Source organism: Nelusetta ayraudi, unplaced genomic scaffold, assembly GCF_046127955.1.
Source record: "Nelusetta ayraudi isolate G7.1 ecotype Tasmania unplaced genomic scaffold, CSIRO-AGI_Nayr_v1 ptg000070l, whole genome shotgun sequence".
In the NCBI taxonomy this organism is placed as follows: domain Eukaryota; kingdom Metazoa; phylum Chordata; class Actinopteri; order Tetraodontiformes; family Monacanthidae; genus Nelusetta; species Nelusetta ayraudi.
This window is the reverse complement of record NW_027466120.1, coordinates 867,848-889,361: the sequence shown is the minus strand read 5'-3', so window position 1 is coordinate 889,361 and position 21,514 is coordinate 867,848. Positions and strand designations below refer to the sequence as shown.

At 43.8% G+C, this 21,514-nt stretch overlaps 2 protein-coding genes across 11 annotated transcripts in view; one reads left to right on the top strand and one right to left on the bottom strand.

Moving 5' to 3' along the window:
* prdm16 (PR domain containing 16) overlaps window positions 1–10,004 on the top strand; it is a 166,414-nt gene extending 156,410 nt beyond the window's left edge. For all 9 annotated transcript variants that reach the window (XM_076042381.1, XM_076042376.1, XM_076042382.1 and 6 more), the window contains 6 exons: window positions 718–890; window positions 1,000–1,077; window positions 1,202–1,371; window positions 2,346–2,517; window positions 4,920–5,168; window positions 6,578–10,004. In XM_076042381.1, the coding sequence (XP_075898496.1) occupies window positions 718–890; window positions 1,000–1,077; window positions 1,202–1,371; window positions 2,346–2,517; window positions 4,920–5,168; window positions 6,578–6,590 (855 nt within the window). In that variant the 3' untranslated portion in view covers window positions 6,591–10,004. The remainder of the gene's footprint in view (window positions 1–717; window positions 891–999; window positions 1,078–1,201; window positions 1,372–2,345; window positions 2,518–4,919; window positions 5,169–6,577) is intronic.
* A 700-nt stretch (window positions 10,005–10,704) lies between these two features.
* LOC142898790 (complement C1q-like protein 2) lies at window positions 10,705–21,078 on the bottom strand. 2 transcript variants are annotated; one of them, XM_076042012.1, is made up of 4 exons: window positions 20,310–21,078; window positions 20,107–20,190; window positions 11,103–11,234; window positions 10,705–11,003 (listed from the first exon to the last, which is right to left on the bottom strand). In XM_076042012.1, the coding sequence occupies exons 1-4, from the start codon at window positions 20,557–20,559 to the stop codon at window positions 10,720–10,722; spliced, it is 750 nt and encodes a 249-aa protein (XP_075898127.1). In that variant the 5' UTR covers window positions 20,560–21,078; the 3' UTR covers window positions 10,705–10,719. The 2 variants fall into 2 exon arrangements, 1 of the variants encoding a protein (XP_075898127.1); XR_012928645.1 differs by lacking the exons at window positions 10,705–11,003; window positions 11,103–11,234 and adding an exon at window positions 19,723–19,798 and having other exon boundaries at window positions 20,310–21,065.
* Window positions 21,079–21,514: the final 436 nt, after the last annotated feature.

The following is a 21,514-nucleotide window of genomic DNA, read 5'->3' as shown; positions in this document are numbered from 1 at the left end:
TCGCTAAAAAAGGAAGGATGTAAGCTGTTTTTGGCAAATAAACTCCCGCACAACCGGGCCCCTTTGTTCCCATGGAGGGGAAGCGGCTATCAGCTGGGGGTATCTGAAACTATATTGTGCAGCATCAATCGGGGGCTCTTGAATGCCTCATTTGGCCAGTTTGCAGGCCTTCTACAGTTGCTTCATCACACGAAGGCGAGAGGAAGAGAACAAAGGAGTCTGGACGAAGCCGAGGGCGGGTGTGAGGCGTTGGCGGTAGTGGCGTTGGGAAGGTGATGTGGGGGCAGGGGGTAGGGGGAGGGGGGCAGTGGACGGTACTTGAGCATTTTTGAATGTGTTACAGGTCACGGAGGTGACTCGCCTTAAGCACAAACAAGGCCCACTTCTGATATACTGCTTCCGCTCTCTGTCTCTTTCCCTCGCTCCCTGTTTTTTTTCTCTGACATTGTGTCTTTGTTCTCAATGCTTCCTTTTCTCTTTAGGTACACATTAACACACACACACACACACACACACACACGCACTCTTACAATGACAACATGCACTTGCCTGTCTGTCATGCGTGATTTTAAAATTGCGTTGTTTTTTCGCTGCATTTTTTTCCCCTGGTGAATCGTTGTCCTGAGGAACAACAGAACAGCAGAATGCACTTGAGTAAAAGGCATTTTAAGCAGATGTTACCGTCGATCTCATTGAAATATTCCGTCCCTCTCCCAGATGTCAGCCATGGAGAACATGACGGAGAAGCTGGAGAGCTTTGGCGCTCTGAAGCTGGACGCGCCGCCCAACTCACTGCAACACTCGGCTCATCCACTGTTCAACTTCCGCTCTCCGCCACCCTCGCTCTCGGAGGCCATCCTCCGCAAGGGGAAGGAGCGCTATGCCTGCAGGTTTGTCCTCTCCGCCATCATCGTTCATGTTGCGTTTCACGCCGCTCTGGCCATTCTCCCGCTTGTTTTTAAACGTATGCCTTTCCTATCGCCTTCTCCTGTCACTTAGATACTGCGGAAAAATCTTCCCTCGTTCAGCAAACCTCACCAGACACTTGCGGACGCACACAGGGGAGCAGCCCTACAGGTATCTATCCCTGTTGCGATCGCGGGGGGGGGGGATTCCCTGTCTTACGACAGCAGGAGGACGAGTCCTGGGAATCAGTGCTCGTTCCACCGTGCTCACGTCTCCTCTTCTCCTCTTCTGGCAGGTGTAAATACTGTGATCGCTCATTCAGCATCTCATCCAATCTTCAGCGCCACGTGCGCAACATCCACAACAAGGAGAAGCCCTTCAAATGTCACCTGTGCAACCGCTGCTTTGGTCAGCAAACCAACCTGGACCGCCATCTCAAGAAGCACGAGCACGAGAACATTCCTGGTCAGTGTCCGCTCAACCTACAAGTTGGTTGGTTGTCTGTGAGAGGAGAACGTGAATATTCAAATTCATGTGGAACTTCTGGTACATCAGCTGAATAAATAAAAGATGTGGTCTGTAGAACCCAATTGGAAATCGTCAACGGACAAAATTAAAGCATAGTTCTCCTCAAAATTTGGTTCCACTCTCTCACTTAATCGATGGCTACCTTTAACAGAAAAGTACAGCATACAGCAAACAATTTAGGACCTATTTTAGCTGCGTGACACAAAAGGTATAGGGTGTTCCCTTAGTGACATCACAAAGGGCTGACTTCCAGAACCGTGTATTTTAGCCCACTTTTTCTAGTAGAAAGAGCAAATAAAAGCAGAAATCTGTGCACTTTCTGGGGGGTTTATCAGAACACTGATGAAATTGGTTTTGTCTAAATTGGAACCTTTCACGACCGAAATTTCACGCTCAAAGCTATTTAAACACATTCATCTAATTAATTCCATCCTCGCTGTTGCTGACATTTCCACTTTTAAACCAAGCTGCGACACACCTGGATTTTTACCTCATTCAAATAATTTCCACTGCAGTACTTAATAGCGTCAACGGGAGCAGCGTTCAAACTGACTGTCTGGGGGCCGTGTGCATTAGTATGAAGCTGGTCGCCAGCTTTTTCCTTAATTAAGCTAAAGAAAACCCACAGGGAAGTGCCGACAAAAGCTGAAACACTGAGGTTCCTCTTCTGTTTTTTGTCTTCTTCTGCACTGGTTTCCTGTAAATGAAATGTACAGTCTCAGCTCTCTGATAGGGGCCTTAAAATGTGAATAATGACCCTCATAACGTCGAGCATTTTCCTCAAACTCATCTATTATCCATGGCCGATGATCATCAAACCAATCATTCTTGTATATTTGGCCGTGTGTGTGTGTGGCTGGTGTGCACGTCCCTGTGTGTTTATGTGTCCGTCTGCACACTTTCCCCACCAGTGAGCCAACAGTCTGGGATGCTGTCCAACCTGGGAACCACCATCTCCTCCCCAAACTCCGAGCCAGACAATCATGCACTTTTAGATGAGAAGGAGGACTCGTACTTCTCAGAAATCCGCAACTTCATATCCAACAGTGAGATGAACCAGGCCTCCAGCTCCACGGATAAGAGGTAACGAGGAGACTCGCTTTGCACGGAGCTCGTTTGATTGAAGAATTTTTCAGAGGTTGTCACTAATCACATTCCATCCACGTGCCTAACGTCCGGTGGTCGTGCCAGTGTCTCGGTCTGAGCCCAGCCTCGGCCTAAATCCAAATGTAATCCTGACTCTGAAACAATAATTGCAAGTTAAACATCCTCATGAAAACACAACCTATTTTTAATATCTCTGTTTTTAGAATCAGACCCAATCCTAACAGGTAGGGAAGAATAGGAACACATAAACACACACACACACACACACACACACACACACACACACACACACACACACACACACAAACAACAATTTCCTTGCGTTCCAAAAACGGAGGAGCCCTTGGCTCACTCTTCTCTAAAACGCAATACAGTACTTCCTTGTCCTTGGTGCATACCGCCCTCTATTGGTTGAAATGTCAACCGAGGCGTCCTTTCCAAAAAACAATTTCAACAGTAACCACAGGATCAGTTGCAACTTCCACTACTACCTCGCCATACAAAAATAAAAGTTTCAGATCAAGTCCAAGAACGATTTCTTCCTGTCTTTCAGTAGCCAAAACAAAAAAGATAGAAGTGGGTCAAACAGCTCCAGCTCGTCATTGTTTGAATTTTCATTTTTAAGAATGAGCCCGAGTATAAGTTTTCTTATTCTGCCCATTTTGCCTGATCCATCTCCGCCTGTCTCTCTCAGACTCAGGCTGAATTCCATTCGGGTAGTCTCACTCTCTGTCCATCTCATCTCCTGTCACCCCACCTCCTTCCTGTCAACACACATTAGAGCCAGCAGAGCCGGTGGCAATTTAGCCCCCCCTGCCATCTGGGATCAATACTGGGTCTCATCCACAACAAGCTGCCCTGACAGTTTAATATCTGTAATTCAGACTAAGTATTGTGCTTTCTGTCCTCCCACGAGACAGCCCACTGTTTATTCTCCCTCCGAGTGACTGAAGTCAAAAAGCCGAGCGCTAACACACGCCCGTGGACCGTCTGTAATCACTTCTAACTGCTCTTGCAACATAGTTTCACCCCCTTTTAAATGGAAAAAATGTACTTCTTCGGCATCCTCGCCAGTCAAAACAAAAATCCTCTGTCGCTCTAGTTTCCACATGGAACTTGGTGAGATCGGAGGCAGAGACAATACTGTTCCCCCGAGGACGAGAGGGGTTCATGCAAAAGGGGTTTAGAGTGAGGTGCTGGAGAACTATCTGTTCTCTCTGGACCACATCCATAATTTAGGGCTGGATGGAGGGCCACGTCTCGAGCTCCATGGTTTGGATTAGAGCTCAGCCAGCACTGGCAGTTCGGACCCCTGGGGGAGACTCAAGTTGAGGCATTTATCTAGGAGATCCACTGATGATGGAGCTCTGCCCCCCCCCTGTCCAGCCGCCGTGTCCATACCCCTGGTCTGCTAACACAAACACCCAACTGACGTGTTTAGACTAAATGACAAAACCCAGGGCCCCCTCTGTCGGAGCTGGCCCTCTCGCTGCGCACACAGGCATGGACTTTTCCCCCGCCAACTAGCCCTGCAATTTGATTATGGTGATATTTAATCTAGATTGAAAGAGGAGAACTTTTTTTTTTTTCACCGTCCCCTCGCCTCCCCTCTTGCCTGCTTTACCCACCCACTGTGTGTGACCCAGGCCTGTCCCCGTGCACCCAGTCCCAGCGGTAATCCTGTCTGACTTGATAAATGTCCGGTGCGTGGCAAAGAACAAAACAAAACTGGACCGGGTAAATTTGCTGGCCCGGAGGAAATGATATCATGAGGCATGACATCTTGGTCTGGGGGTGAGGTGATGCACGGTGTGATGTGAGGGAGGGTGGGGTCGGGGTGGGGGTCTTGGCTGGAAAATGTACACATGGCAGGTCGTAATGGCGGCGCGCTGATAGGCTGTTTGCAGATCAGCTGTCGTCTTCCTCCAGTAACGCAGGATGTGGAGGGGAGGCAGTGTGAGGCAGGGGCATCTCCACCTCCGCGTCTGAGCAGCAGGCCAATTAATCATAGGTGGGGGCCCTTTGAAAAACCTGCCCTGGGCAGAATGTCAGCAGCCGTGTTGTTTGTGTGGACACCGGAGTTTAGACTGCACACGCTGTCAACAGATTATTTATGTCTCTCTGAGCTCTGATCACAAGCAAACGCCAAAGAATAAAAGCTCCATTAATCATTCTAACTTTTAGTTGTAGTTCACCAACAACAGTAAGCGTCAGGTGTTTGCTTTCACAAATAAAGGTTGAAGTCGTCTGAGCTGCGTTTCCAATCCAGCGCTAGTTTAGTACTGGTAAACCAAATGGGCTCAGGGCACTGTTGCATTGTCGAGTTGAAGTCCAGCTGCAGTAGCAACAACTTTGCCTCCTCTTCCCAACTTGTTCAGATCCGATCACGCCGAGGAGGAGCGCCCGCCCGCTCACAGCCTATCCAACTCCAAGCTGAGGCTCCAGGGGCTGGAGGAGGAGGAGGAGGTGGAGGGTGACGACGAGGAGGAGGAGGAAGGCAGCCTGACCGAGAAGTCCCACGACGAGGCCCCAGAGTCCCCGTCCCCGGTGACGACCGGCGCCTACGAGGAGGACGAGGAGGAGGAGGAGGCGGGATCCCTGGCCATGAACTACGAACACACCCGCAGGTACTGACCTAGCGGGAGAGAGGCGTTGAGGACGCTCTCTGAGACCAAGACTACAAATGCACACTTCTCTATAAGAGTGTATAAACTGGGTATTTTGGCATAAGCCACCTCAAAACCTACACACAAACAGAGGGAAAGACAGAGACTTTGAACATTTAGAACAGAGTACCAGCAAACTAAAAATCTTTCAACCCTGATTGAAAGCTGGTTTAATGTCACTCTCTGCTCCACTTTCTACTTCCAGTTATTTCCAATAACTGTCTTTTTTTTCTTTTTTCTTTTTTTTTTTTAGCAAATATACAACTCCTCTCTCCTCCTGTGACCTTAATCTAACTCTCCTCCTTTCGTCCTCCTTTCTTTTTCACCTCCACTAACTCCATCTGTCCCATTCACCACTCCCATCTTCTCCTCCAATCACTCACCCCTCCACCCGCCCTCGCACCGTCTCTCGGCGTGCAGGTGTATAGAGGAGGAGGGCTCCCTCTTGGACCTCGAGGGTCTGCCCAGCTTTCCCAAGAGCCTGGAGGGCCTCCGCAAAGCGGCCAGTGGCGAGCAGCCCTTTGACGTTAAAGACATATTTAACGCCTCGTTAGAGTCGGAGGCTTTAAAAGAAACGTTGTACAGGCAGGCTAAAACCCAGGTATGTGGCTTTAGGGATGTGAAAGCGGGAGGGGAGGGAAGATGAGAGGGAGAGGACAGCAAAGGGCCTATTCAAGTCTCCACTGAATAGAGTTTCTTTTTCTTTTTTTTACAATTTCAAGTTAACAAAGTGCCCGAGGCTCCAAAAAGCACCTCTTGTACAGATCCTTTATCTCTTTCTGCATCTTTACTAACAAATGAGGTGGAATTTTTTTCCTTTCTTCCTGTTTTTTATCTTCTTGAAATGTCCTATACCACACAGACAGCAGTTCCAATTTTCACTGAGTTATTGAGACCCTGTCATTCATTTATGATTTGGGATGCAGGTCTACTGCAATGTTGGGGGACAATTGTGATATGAAAATAATGGTATTAGAAAATTTGATTTATATGATACAATTGAATACATCGCTCAATGTACAATACAAGACGACACAATATAATGCAGAAGCACACAACATGATATGATACAATGTGACCCAGCACCTTTGGTACAATACAATACGGTATTTGGTGTGATTGTGACATGATGCGATGCAATTAAATGTAATATGAAGAATCAATAAGTACATTAGAAGGAAACACAATCAATTTAAACGAGCTGCCAGTGCAAAACACAAAAAAAATGAACAAAGACACTTTAACATTCACATCAAGCGCAACCTAGCTAGACAGAAACACTGCTCCTCCAATGCAGTTTGCTCATGTCATAAAAACAAATTGTGTTTTCTCTCATCTAATTAAAACATGGCGTTTTCTCTCACCCGCAGGCTTATGCAATGATGCTGTCGCTCTCAGAGAACAACCCTTTGCACGGGCCATCCCAGAACTCCCTGGACGCCTGGCTGAGCATGGGAAGTGGACCGTCTGAGACCAGCAGTTTTCACCCGCTCAACCACATCTAGAGACTTAGAGACAGACGGAGAGCCGGGGGGGTGACGATTGAAGGACGGTCGGGTTGGCTTCGAAGTCGCCGAGCGGACGTGTGGTGTAGTGAGACGACATAGCACCCGAGAGAGGAAATTTCAGTGTCAAGTACAGAGGTAGAAAGTGTCCGTGCGTGTGTGTGTGTGTGTGTGTGTGTGTGTGTGTGTGTGTGTGTGTGTGTGTGTGTTCACTTGTAAGAGTGCATGACAGACGGGAGGGGAGGAGAAGGGAGGGGCCGTCTGTCCCCAATAGAGAGGAGTCTCACGAGACCGTCGACGAGAAAGCACTGCTAAGCTCCTGTTGATGTGAAGGACTTGATCTCAACAGCGCTGGAAAACACTCGACGGCGCTGAAAGCTCGGCATGACTGCGCTCCTCCCGTCATGCACCGCCCGCAGAGAGACCCGCGTGAGGCTTTCTTGTAAAGACAGTTAACGACTAGCACGTCTCTAAAAGTCTGTGCACACGCCCTACAAACAAGCACTGCAGCAGCAGCACCGCGTCACATGTCCACTGGGTGGTGCTGTTTCACTGAGAACCACGGTGGGCTTTCTCAATCTCTCTCTCTCTCTCTCAATCTCTCTCTCTCTCTCTCTCTCTCTCTCTCTCTCTCTCTCTCTCTCTCTCTCTCTCAATCTCTCTCACCGACGTCGTTTCATTTGAATCAACAGTAGCGCCACGCTAAAATGTTACTTGATAAATTAACAGATCCAGTTAGACTGCTGTTTTTTTTTGTTTGTTTTTTTTTTGTTCCTACTCTGAATGATTTCACGGAGATTAATGTGCGCAGCATGAGGCGATTTCAATGAGCTAAGAAGAGCAAAGGAAAATGAGTAAAGTCTTTCTCTGCTTGTTTATTTTGTTGTTGTTTGTTAATTTTATTTACCCTTTCCCCCTATTAGATACAACAGTATTGTTCCTTTGTAGGCACCACAGTGCTAAATTGTTAATATAATTATTTTAGAGAAGGACCAAAATTGTATGATATTGTCACATGATGTACAAAATAACCTAGATGTTCATAGCAACAGTGGTATGTGCAGTGGTATGTGCCAAATAATCCATAGAAGATGTTTTGTTCTCTGACAATCATTTCATTTCCAAGGGGCTTGCCTTTTGCTGTCACACTTTTTTCCTACTTATTATTATTACGCTCTTATAAATTTGATTTCAGAAGTGTGTGTTTGTATTTATTTTTTCTGTTTTTTTTTTGTTTTTTTTTCTTATCCTGACCGGAGAGATGAACATGAGGACAAGTCATGTCATCCCTCTCTTGTTGCTGAAGGAATGAGCGCCAGTCTGAACATTGATGAGATTTTGAATCTCTGTTTTTGATGGGTTAGTGTGCCAAAACAGAAAGAAACCATTCAAATGAGTTGTTGTTAATTTATAGAAAACGGTAGCTGTAGTTAGCTGTAGGTCTTTGGCATTTTAACATTCTTATATTATTTTAAGCATTTTACCCAGTATCCTCAGTGTGTCCTCTTTAAATCCAGTTTGTTCTTGAGCAACTTGCATTATAAATAAAATAAATGGGCATTATATTGAATCTGGCAGGCTTTTATCGGACACAGCTCCTTCTCATTTTTGTTTTCCATTTCATGGATTTTGCGTGATTATTGTTCTTTTTTTAATCTCATTGTCCAAAAGTCGAAAACACATGATCACATCTGCATGGGCATCTGATCCTAAAAAGGAAGAGAAAAAAAAAAGAACGAGTGGTGACCTCGGCAGAAGGAGGTTAACTAACTGAAAAAAAAAAAAGACTGTCAGCGTGCTCTGCTGGTTTTGCCCCTCTGAAACATTCTAAAAAAAAAAAAGATCTGTTTGCTAATGATCAGAGACAACAACGTCCTTGGTTTTGAGTTTGGTTGGATATGGCCTGTTCTCAAGAGATCAAGCTAAAAACTCAGTCCACAAGTGATGGCCCCTCAGAGGGCACAAGTCATTTACTGTAGATAGGTGTAGATATAGAGCAGGAGGAGGTGGTAGGTGAGCATTGTTGATCATTGTAGCCTTGTTCCTCCCGACGTCACCTGGAGCCTCCAAATAAGACCTGATGCTGTATTTCTCAGACTAGAGCTTCAAACCGTGTGCGCCCTGAGGCTGTAACCGAGCTCCAGCTGTAACGCAGCTTAGTACGCAAATTAATTTCCAGATAGGTTCCACATGAAGTTGGCAAGCATCTTTTGCTCAGCGTTTAAGACACATGCAGAATCTGGAACAGAAGCACTGTAATTTCTCGTCTCTACAGCAGGTGGCGGTGTGATGCCAGAACTATAGCGTCACGTCTCTTTTCTTAAGACGGAAGTCTTTTTTTAAAAAAAGAAAAAAAATCATTCTACTGAATGAGTTTCATGATAGCTAAAAAAAAAAATATATATATATACTTTCTTTTTCAAGTGGTGGTTATAAAATATAAAGACTTTGGGTTGTCTGTATGTAGAAATTCATGTCATGCACTACTGTAATGAATTAGCGCTGTGTGAAGCAAAAGGAAGTGAGGACATTGAAGTATTTTCTGCCAACTTCACAAAGTATTCTGGCAGATGTTTCAGCGCTTAGAACTTGGTTGCTGCCCCCGCCCCCAACTGTTACAGGAGAATGAAAAAATATACGTATTGGGTTTTTTTGTTTGTTTTTTGTGTTTGTTTGTTTTTTGACTGTATAGTATTTTAATGAATGAAAAAAAAATGATGCATTTGTCTGAAAAAAAAATCATGGAAAAAAATATGGGTTTAAATGGATGGTGCTTGTTTTGTTTGAATCTCAGTTGTATATCTCCTCTGTTATGTCCATTGAAAACAAACAAAAAAAGATATTGTGCATGTCGTGTTTAGTAGTCATAATGATGTCCATTTGTGAAATGTGTATTCAAAATCAAAAATAAGGAAAAAAAAAAAAAAAAAAAAACAGAAAAGAAAAAAATCCGTAGATGCACTTATTGTACATGTGGTTAGGTTAGTGAGTTTGACTTTAAGTTCTTGACGTCTGACAGGCGCCTCTAAAACACACAAAAGACTTGTGGGACAAGACATAATGAAAAAACAATAAAGGATTGTAGAATAATGATGAACAATTCTGAAATTGCAGTTCTTTTGATGCTTGTGATTATTGAAGATGTACTTTAGAGAAAATTCACTGAAAAGATATGACTCTGATGTTAATTCTGTAGAATAGCAATGTATACCAAATGTAATCTTTCCAATGCTATGAAGAATTTATACATGAAATTGATATGCAATAAAACCTGTGTGCTTTTTAAATGAGACATAGCCTTTTCACTTCCTGCTCTTCACCAACTGACAGACAGTAAGTGTTAGTGTGGCATTAGCAGCTGTTTGTAAGGGCTGATACAATCTAAACTGTTAGTTAGGGAAGTTAGTAAGGGACTGAGATTTTGCATTCTACCAATCTGTCTCAGGCTAAACTATTACAGGAACGGCCAAAATAATGTACACACATCAGAAAAAAGAAAAAACATGCACAAAGTACAAAATTTGTAGTGAGTGTGTATATATCAGATGTTATTTTAATGAATATTTTATGTGAAATTTGAATACTTAAATTTATACGTCTTTGCAAGTACATGCCGCTAATTTCAGCTGACTTCCTGGGATCCTGGAAGGTGTGAAACGGTGCGTCTAGGGCACAGCCACTGAACTGTTCATATTTATTTGCCTCCACAGCCGCGAGAAATCATGGGGTAAAATGTTGTGTTGTGAGAATTATGTTGTGTGTGCATGCATGCATACATGCATGCATACATACATACATACATACATACATACATACATACATACATACTGAACATACAAACAAATGATAGACAAATTGTTCTTTATTCACTGACTGAGATTGGGTAAAATGATAAACGCAAAATGTGAAAATAATTTTATTATGGCATTTTCAGCAACTACTTGTTATATTACTCTCCATGAACCAAAAACTCAATTTCATTTGTACACTCTTGAGTTCTTATCTCTTTACATTGTGAAAAGAAGATTTCCACTGAAGGTAGTGTGGTGGTTTTCATTGTCAAATGCTCTTGTGTTTACCCACAATTTCAGATACACAACATCTCCAACCTCAAGAAGGAGTTTGACACCATTACTTGTGCTCATGTAATTGGATGGCTGATGCTCGTAGGCAATGAAAATATGGTCTCCATTTTTGACCAACACAGCACCTGTGGGATGAGAAGCATGTCCATGTGCACCGATGTAGAACTCAAACTGGTAGACTCCTCTCACTGGCGCAATGAAGAAACCTGCAATGGACGGAAGTAGAGAATTCTCAGATGAAACACCAGTCATCCAGGTGGAAGTAAACAGTGTCTATACTGTAATAAGTCTATCCAAGTGAGAACCTGTGTTTGGGTTGTAGGCATTCCCAATGTTTGTGACCACATGTTTGAAGACCAGAGGAGTGTGAGTATTAAATGGGCCGAGAGTTCCAGAGCCTGAAGCCAGTAGAGAGGCTGAGAAAGCCACCTGTTGGACTGAGACACAGAGTTATATTAGGAAAAGATAAGTCGTATATGAATAATTAAAATAATTACTTTCATTTTTGTTCTTACTTTCTTTGTCTGTGTGGTGAATTCTTCTGGTGGATTCAGGTGATGTAGATGTTGAAGGAGTCTTCACTGACACAGACTTAGTTGGATAAAAACTGGTTTATTTCAAAGAAGTCAAGAGTCAGACAGGCACCTAGAACGCCTGGGGATGTCTCTGGGCCAGATGTGAGCAACTCCGATGATCCTTTGTTCACATCACCTCTTATACCCCCAGCAACCAGGGAGGAAGATACAGGAAGTGGAGGAGGATGTATGCATTCCATAGTTGCACCCCCAATGGCCATCTGGTTTCAATTTGGTGGATCTTGGCAACGACAAGACCATATATGGACCCTAACATCCTTAGGGAAAGAGTGCCACAGCGGGTTCACCGCTGAGTTCACATCAGGCCATACACATAAGATCACATGAGGACATATGCATAGATTCAGATACTACATATTTCCCCCCTTCGAGACTTCATAAAGTCTCGAAACAAACAGAAGATACCCACACATGATACATGGATAGTAAAGAACGTAAATTCAAACACAAAGTACCCGCTTGATGAGGTAGTAGTTATTACATACAACATAGTGATTATGAGCAACACTGTAAATTTGTAGAGTGTGAGAGCGAAAAACCTATCAGACAGCCATCTTTCAGTTAAAAACCATCACAATCCTTCTAGATAGGAAAATTCTCTCACGGCCCCTCTGTCCTAGGCGACCACCTTACGGCCCTCCAAATCAACTCTGTAGAAAAACAGCATTCAGGGAAAACGTTGGCAAACACACACATGAGAAACTCAAAAATAAAATCAAACATCCAGGGCTTGGCTGGTCATCCCATCGGACCTACACCGTGGACCTTTCCCTGCCTAACACCCCTTTCCCTGTTCTCCAAAACAAAGAAAAAGATTGAGTTCCCATAAGCATCTGCCTACTGATAAAATCCCCCAAATAACTTTATTCTCTAAAACATCAATTTCGTGTTGCAATTCAGATTAATTCAGATTAAATACAAACAAACACAGTGGTTAATACACAGTAGTTTCATTGAGTTCTGTTGTTCACAGTCCCCTGATGCAGGATCTTCACGTGTTCTGCGTCCTCATTCAGGGTTCTCCAGTGATTTCAGCTTATTTGAGTCTCTGAGTCCATTCTGAATCTAGTTGACACCCCCACGTAGGCTCCCCAACTATTGTCCTGAAACAGAGAAAATATCTGCCAGTATCTTTGTACACAGAACATCACACATGTAATTCCATTACAAGAGATACGTCAAACATCAAACATCAAACATGAGTAAACATACTATCTCCCCCCTTGGGCGCTCGCCCACAAGGAAGAGAATAGAAACATACAAAAAGAAAAGAAATATAATATAATATACATCTGCCACTACGAATATTTATCCACCACAGTGGTGGCAATCTCCTCCTCCTCAACATCCTTGAGGAGCGGCATCTGAACCGCATCGCCAGGCATGACTACACCTATCCATCGGAGTATCATCGCCTTTGCACACGTCAACGACAGCGTGCAAACACAAAACAATATTCCCAATGACACAACGACCGCGCTAAAGACCTGTAGAAGCATAACTCCCACAGGACCAAACCTATCATGAAGCCATGCACTCGCAGATGTCCCTGCGCTTTCCGAGGGACCAAACGCATCCCTAATTTTTCTCAACGCTTCAATCACATTGGTCATATTGTCCGCATTATCAGGAATCAAAGTGTAGCATGCATCACCTGTTAGGTTCAATGCCACGCACAAACCTCCTTGCTTGGCCAGAATATAATCAAGGGCCATGTCGTGTTTCAACAGAGTTAGTCTATGACTTCTCTGCGCATTTGATAGATGTTCAAAGCCCTTTATTGTCTCATTCGCAAAACCTTGCAGCGTATATGTGATATTATCAATATGTTCCGCTAAAAATACAACCCCATACCATGGGAGTAAACCCAGGCCCCATTTTTCTCCCAAGCTGATTCTCCAATGATAAGACTCGAGATTGTGAAACTCGGCCAAGTCCCTCTTGAGTCTAGATCCTGGAGCAGCCGCAGAGCTGCTGTTGTTGGAATCAGCGCTTACCTGAAGCGCAAAAGCTTCATACGGGAGTTTCAATGTAGCCATGTAGCAACATCCAACCCAATTATGGGGCAAAAATAAGTAAGCTGCGTCCCCACATATCCACCAGATGTCCTTGAAAGTGCCAATAGTCACATCTGCAGGCAAACGATCATTCACGACCATTATGGATATGTCCGGCCTATTTTTATTTCCCTTGAAAGTTACTGGATACAACTTTCCTCTATAAGACCGATCCGGATTGGTCACCGTCATGAGATATTGTCTGCAATCTGACACCCCTAAAAACACACTCTTACCAGCATATGTATCATTGGCACAAAAACATGTAGGAACTCTTTCCGTTTTCACGTCGATAGAATCAGGTACTGCTGTTAAAAGATCATCCTGTTGATCCAATAGATTAATGTATGGCAGCCCTCTGTAAGGATCGCAAACACCGGTGTTCACATCCAACGACACATTTCGCGATCTTAGGTCCATGCCCCTTTGGAGATGAAAAAGCCATGTCAACAAAGAAAATTGACACTCGTAAGACAACGGCTCTGCTACGGCCTCTAGAATTGAGGGCCAAGTGCTTGGTGAAGGCACTCTTACGATGCATGGTCCTTTGACGGATGCTTGTGATCTTACTGCATGAGTCAGCTGTTGAAACCACAAATTTTTCGCCGCAAATAGATCCGAAATCTCTAGGACAGATGAATCAAATCCATACGCCTTCCATCGATAATCACGTTTCGCTTTGACACGCGAAGTTTTGTGTTGCCCTTCTGAAATCATACCCACCGGCATGGTATATTGAGCCGCGTCGGAGGAATCACTGAACTCCCCCTCTAAATCTCTCTCGGGCAAATTACTTCCCGTCTCAACAGGAAGTGACTTCGATTCCGGCACTACTACGGTTACAATGGTGGTTCTAAGAACTGAATTCTTTGCATCCGAAGAATCTGAAGTTGTTTTCCCTTGGCTATCATGGAAAACACAAAAATAGGAACCTTGATCCTCCAGTTGGACTGTATGTATGAATATACTACAATCACCTTCAATGTGTCCTGGTCTGCGATCATTAATGAACCCAAATTTATCACCGGGCGTATACTTGGAAAAATCAAGACGCTTTCCATTCGGAGTAACCCAACGCAAATGAGGTGACCCAGAGACAACTACACCCAAAGTGCAATCACAAGGAAGTACAGCTTTCTCCCCTACTGTCACTTCTACGGTGTGCCTTGTGATAATTTCAACTTGTACACTGGAATCCTCATCAGCTGTTTTTACTGTTAGGTCACGAATTTCCGTCTGAGGATCAGGAAAATTCCCCCCTTTCTTTACTACTGAACCCTGTAAGGCTACTTCCAGGTCAATTTGAATCTCAGGTTTTATCTGCAACATTTGGGATGTCTTTGAAATGGGTTTTGTTGTAACAACTGTAGTTGTCACAGTAGTAGGGTGAGCCACACTGTCACCTTTCGGAGACAGAGTCGTTTCCGCCTGTGGTGTCGTCATCGTAGGAGTAGTAACAGCTTGTAGAGGGATATGAGTACTGGAAGGTGTTGTCAACAGCGTCGTGGTCTGCTGAGTAGTAATTTGTGAAGTTGTGGCCTGTAAAGTTGTTAGATATGGAGTTGTGGTTTGTAGTACAACATCATCCACTATCACACCCTGGTGCAAAAGATCCCGCTCCCGTTTGGTCACTGCACTCGTAGGTCGTGCAGCAGACACCGGTTTCTGAACCTCCTTCTTCACCGTTCGCACCGTTTTAGGAACGTCACCGCTCGTTGGAATCAGAGTTACAATAGTGATTTTAAGAGGCACAGTTCTCCAACTGTCCATCTCCTTGTCATCTGCAGGCCGATACGTATTTAAGGTGCACGTGAATATACCCCTATCTGTTTCTTGAACATCAGAGACCTGTCATAACCACTGCTTATTTTTTCTCTTTACGTTTATTATCACCTAATTGCAACTGATTAAGTTTTCTGAGAGTCTCTTGATCTTGAGTTCTCTGGTCCAACTCCTTCTTGCGAAATAGTTCAACTTGATGGGCAATGTGATCAATGTACACGCTTTTGGCCATGCTTCCGAGACCAACCACCTCTGCTAATTTACTGCGTACTGCCAGTGGCAGCCCTTGTTGGATTTTAGTCCGCACAATAGATTGTTCCATTTGATTAGCGTCTGGATCATTGCCTGTGACATTTCTCCAAGATTGGAGAGCTCTTGACACATAAGCCCTGGGATTTTCTTGATCTCCCAACGGCTCCATTAGAATGTTATCAGGGTGGACGTTTGTTGGGAATGCATCACGCAACGCACTCCAAAATTGACCTCTATACGCAGCAAATAATTCAGCATCATTTACCGCTGTACCTATGAAGCGAAGCATCCTAGCCTTCTGCAAAAGTTCCTCCATAGCAGGAACACCAATGAGACTAGCTAAAAGTCGCTTGATGTCACCCACTGCAGACTGTGTGCCTACCATAAGTTCCTCTAATTTTGAAATCCAAGGATGTGCCCCATCCTGGAGAATCGGTAGCTTCTCCAATATGTCTGACATGTCCGAATTTTGCCAAGGTTTATATTCAAAGTTTTGTCCGCGAACGACCACTGGGCACATTTTAGCAGATGCTTCTATTTTTCTTGAACGCAAGGCATAGCCTGATTGTTCCCTATGGAAAGATTTTTCTATTGACTCTAAGTCTCTTAATTGCCTTTCCAGTTTTCTACAGACCTCTGGAGTTTTGGCCTCACAGATGTCTGAACGACATTGCACTATTTTCTTTTCAAGTGTCCTGAGTGTGTGATCAAAGTCGGGATCATCTCCACTATCAGAGTCTGAGCTCTCATCAGAGGGATCTTGATGTATTTTCTTCGCTCTCCGGAGTTTAGATCCTAGTTTCTCTGCTCTGGCCAGCATCTTTTTAATGACAGGATCGTAGCCACCAATGGCCTCTCCCGAGTCACTATCACTATTGTCCAGCTCCAACTTTCTCATTTTACCCTCTAGTTTCCCCACTGCTGTAGTTTTAGTTTTCGTGGAAGGATACATTTTCACCGTTGTTTTCGCTTTCCCTGTCTCGAGTATTTTGTCCTGATCATCTTTAATGCTGTAATTACCTTTTTGCTTAATTACTGGAAGCTGTGGATAAATGTCCGCGTACTCCGTTTCCTTATAAGGTGGCGGATTTTTCACCGGAGCAGTATGCGAAAAAGGAGTATTGATTTTCTCCAGTAGTGTTGCTGTTGACTCCGTGGCTTTGGCAATTACTTCCATAGCCGTTTTATCTTTCCCTTCAGCCGCAGCTCTCAACTTTTGTCCCTCATCCTCAAAGAGCTGCAACATTGCGAGTTCAATTTTTCTATTCTCAGCTCGCGATTTACCTCTTTTACCTTTTTTCTCTTTAGCCTTGTATATTGTAATGAGCACACTCATGGTTTGAGTCACATCGGAATTGAAAGTACCTTCAACCGGCCAGGGTCTCTCAATATCTGCAAGCGTCGGCCAGATATCCACTTCTTAGAGGCTTCTGTTAAACCTTTAACAAGCGGATTCTTTTTCTGCACCACCTCGGTGTTATAGGTTTAGCAACCACCTCCGTCATTTTCTTTCTTTTGCAGGACTTATTTACTGTAAAAAGAACTGAAAGGTTTCCGATATGGGCTCTTAATCTAAAAAATAAACTCAGTTATGAATTCTAAAAAATTGACCCTTAATTTTCAAAAACTACAATAACAAAGATAAAGCAAGATAATATGCACCGAGCCAGGAAGAGACAATAGATTTAAGAATGACCTGTAAAAAATCAGAATATACAAGAATGGTGTGAAAGGTGTAAAAACGTATTTTGTGTCCTTCCGAACCTGTTCAAAAGGAGGCCACAAGACAACAACTGTAAATCTCAAATCAAAAACAATATATGATATAAATTTCACTGGCCTTAAATGCAAGACCTCTATGCCGTCACCAACAGGGCAACTCGTCCTCCTGTCTGCCTCCAAAGGATCCAGGTTCAGATGAATCACAAATACGGAAACAGAAAAGAGAAAAATTAGGTAATAAATAAACTGGTGAACTTCTCGAAAGAAAACACAAAGCTTATTTACCTTTTTATTATTAATTATTGAGAAATCATTATTTTAGTTTATAAAGTTATAAACAATCATTATCAAATTATAAACAGCCATCAACAAAAGTTAATAAACCGCTCTATTATCGCCAACCTATTCCCCCTTTTTTTCCAAAAAACCGTGAGGAGGGGGCGAGGAAAAAGAGACACCCCCACTCGTAGGAGGAGCAAACAAGCTCCGCCCCTTAAAGCAGGGAAGAACTCCCAGTCCAAACTTGACCACCGAAGGTGAAACACCCAACTCAGCTCCTGGGGAGCCAGGCGCACCAGCCCCCGACTGACCACTCAAAGACCGACCACACCCAATCCAAAAACCTTCAAGGCCAAAATAACCCTAAAATAAACTAAAAGAAAATGCACACAATCCTTATGAGAAAAGAAAAACCCACAAAATCACCCAATCCTAAAACAAACAAAAAGAAAATACTTTATTTCAACACATTTCGTTGTCCAGCCCCCCTTGCACGCACTCACAGCTCCGGCTGTTCCTTCACATCCAGCATCACAAGCACGCAAGAGCCAGCACATTCAACGCATGCAAGTGTTGGTGCAACAGAAAGTCACTGATGAGGCTCCTCTCCTCACCACCGCAACAGAGACCTTCAAATGTCAGCTAAGCAAAGTCCTCATTTGGGCTCATAGAATTTAACTTTAAAATATTCTAATGAACAATAAAACGTCCTAGCTGGGGCTCATAAGTTAACTAGATGTTGAAAGACATATGTCCCTCTAACACCTTATATTCAGCCTATTCAAAAGTCCCCAGTAGGCTCATAAACTTAACAATGAGGGAATCAGTTCAACCTCTCCACATACACCACTATATTTCTAATATCAGCTCTAACACAGGTGATGTATAACTCCAAACTTCCAACTTCTCCACACACAAAGAACATCAAGACAGACAGACACACAGAGAACAAAGACCCCAGTCACTCCTCCTCTCATTCACACACACACGCACATCCCCCCAAAAGAAAAAACACAGACAATGGTACCCGACAAAAATAACACAGTCACACACTCCTAACCGGCATATCAACTACGGCCGCAAAGAAAAAGACTACAGCATATAATTATGCAAACTAAATTTGTGCTACCTTGAAGTGTGGATATCAGATCAAACGGCATCAAACATCACTCGTCAGCATATGCCAGAGAGGTCAATTACAACCTGATATTTAACCCACAGTCCCAGCTGCCCGAAAGCTGCTGACCAGAATATCCCTAACGGACACCCAGGATTTCACGGCCACGTATGCTAGACGGCCTCCCAGAGGGCTTAGGTCAAATCCCGCGGCAGCTCGAGCGAACGTCCCAGACGCTCAAAAAACACGCGCACTCTTCTTATGCAATCCAGGGCATCCCTAAATGTAGAAACACTTGGTGTGCATTCTACATCTCTTCCTAGAGAACTCGCAATGAATCCCCTAAGGCTTCCAATCTTTCACCCAACGGTGAAACCTCCTGGAGCATCTTAAAATAAAAAATAAAACACTTCACTAAAAAGTGAATTTCCCAAGGGATCCTAAACCACTTAAAATAAAAAAGAATTTTGATGAAGGGTCCTACAACATCAACACACAAATCCACACCCACACAAATGATCTTTACACAGTGTGGCCAGACAGCACCAAAGGCCTAACTGAACCAGCCAGCACTCCTAAGACAAAAGGAACAAAGCGCTACAGTACCTTTTGTCGACAAGGAGCAGCAGTCAGGTCAAGAAAGCAGATGGCGACAGCGTCAGCAGCCACAGCAGATCCTGTTCGTGACGCCAAAATTGTGGTGAATTCTTCTGGTGGATTCAGGTGATGTAGATGTTGAAGGAGTCTTCACTGACACAGACTTAGTTGGATAAAAACTGGTTTATTTCAAAGAAGTCAAGAGTCAGACAGGCACCTAGAACGCCTGGGGATGTCTCTGGGCCAGATGTGAGCAACTCCGATGATCCTTTGTTCACATCACCTCTTATACCCCCAGCAACCAGGGAGGAAGATACAGGAAGTGGAGGAGGATGTATGCATTCCATAGTTGCACCCCCAATGGCCATCTGGTTTCAATTTGGTGGATCTTGGCAACGACAAGACCATATATGGACCCTAACATCCTTAGGGAAAGAGTGCCACAGCGGGTTCACCGCTGAGTTCACATCAGGCCATACACATAAGATCACATGAGGACATATGCATAGATTCAGATACTACATCTGTCTTCAGTTCTTCAATGTGGATTTCTGTAACATTTGTTCTGGCTTTCAGTGAGCCCAACTCCGCTGTTTGAGCTGGAAATTTGTGGAAAATATATGCAATGTTACATAACTTAGTTTTTCAATCAATGCTTCAAACATAAAACCAACCATCTCTGTGCAAGGACAATAAATTCAACCGACTAGCAAGAAAGCACGAGGATAGCTCTTCCAAGAATTAGAAGGACTAAAGGGTGGGACCACATCTCAACACAATACTACGCAAATCACAATATCACATAGTGTTGTGGTCCTCCCTGGCCTGTGGCAATTCCATCTGCTTTTAATTTTATGTTTTGACAATTGAGGCATTTGCATTTTGTCTGTACAATGTATCAAAATACCTTGCAGCTGTTGCTCCAGTTTGTCCACTTGAGTCTTTTGCTTTTCCACTTCAATCATTTGCGACTCCAGCTTGGCCGTTTGTGCTTTAACAAAAAAATAAAATAAAAAAAATACATATATAGATTTTCAAGAAGGTAACAAAGCAAATTACTTACTGCTTTTACGACCATCTATATTGTTTTTCATCATTCCGTTTCCCTACCTTGGTTTTCTTTCTGGAGGTGCCTGATCTCCACCCTCTGCTCAGCCAACATGGCACTCATTTCTCTCAGCACAGAGTTGACATCTGGTCTACATGTCTGTTGTTGGTTGGGGGTATCTTGTAGTTCTCTTCCGTGATCAGAAAGTTGCTTTCCCAGTGGTGAAATCCCATTGTCAAACTCTGATTGAACCTCTCCTGAGCAGAGAGAGTAGATTAGCAGCAAAAACAGAAAACACAACGTAGTCTTCATTCTCAAAACGCTCTACGAATACAAGTCGGATGGTTTGTTTTGATCTTTTCTCCACCCCACTCTTTTATAAGGATGAAGGCAGTCAATCATTTCCCAGACACGTGCATGAGACTCCTGCAGGAGATCTATTTGATAAGTGCAAATGGACTAAGAAAGGATTATCTTACCTTACCTTACCTTATGGATAAAGTGCATTTTATTATTGTTTTTCTACACTGTCCAGCACATTTTCAGAGCACACTAAGCAAAGTCCAGCGGCTGCCAGTCACGTGTGGGATTCTTTGATGAATTTAACTGGCGACTCTTTGTTGTCTAGATTTGCACGTGTTGGCAGTTAATTGTTCATTTATTGGTACACCAGAAGGAAGTGGTGCCACCATGTAATTCAACAAAATCGCTGACAGAGGCGATCCAAGACTGGACATTTATCACTCATGACATGAGTTAGACAGTGCTGTGGTTTTCCACATTTGCAGACACTCTAATCAGGTGCAGTTATTGTCAAATTTTAGCAGTTCCATAACAAAGTCTGTAGAAGCTGACCCAGGCAGTCTGAGGCAGGTGACTCCCACAAGGATTGGTTAAAGGAGAATTAATCAACTTCCTGCTCCGTATGATCGGAGCAGGAGTCTGGTTCGCATTGCAGCCAGTAAGTCAGACTTGGTCCAGGTACATGTTGGACTCCGGCAGGGCTGCCCTTTGTCACCGGTTCTGTTCATTATTTTCATGGACAGAATTTCTAGGCGCGGCCCCTGGCTGCCGGAGGTGGTTCGGTTCAGGAACCACATAATTGCATCTCTGCTTTTTGCGGATGATGTGGTCATGTTGGCTTCATCGAGCCAAGACCTCCAATGTGCACTGGGGTGGTTTGCAGCCGAGTGTGAAGCGGCTGGGATGAGAATCAGCACCTCCAAGTCCGAGTACATTGTTCTCGACCGGAAAAAGGTGGTTTGCC

Coding starts and splice junctions, on each gene's coding strand:
- LOC142898790 (XM_076042012.1), bottom strand. CDS start 20,559: ATGAAGACTACGTTGTGTTTTCTGTTTTTGCTGCTAATCTACTCTCTC. Junction 20,191..20,309: donor CCTCCAGAAAGAAAACCAAG/GTAGGGAAACGG, acceptor TTTTTGTTAAAG/CACAAACGGCCAAGCTGGAG. Junction 11,004..11,102: donor TGCCTACAACCCAAACACAG/GTTCTCACTTGG, acceptor CGTCCATTGCAG/GTTTCTTCATTGCGCCAGTG.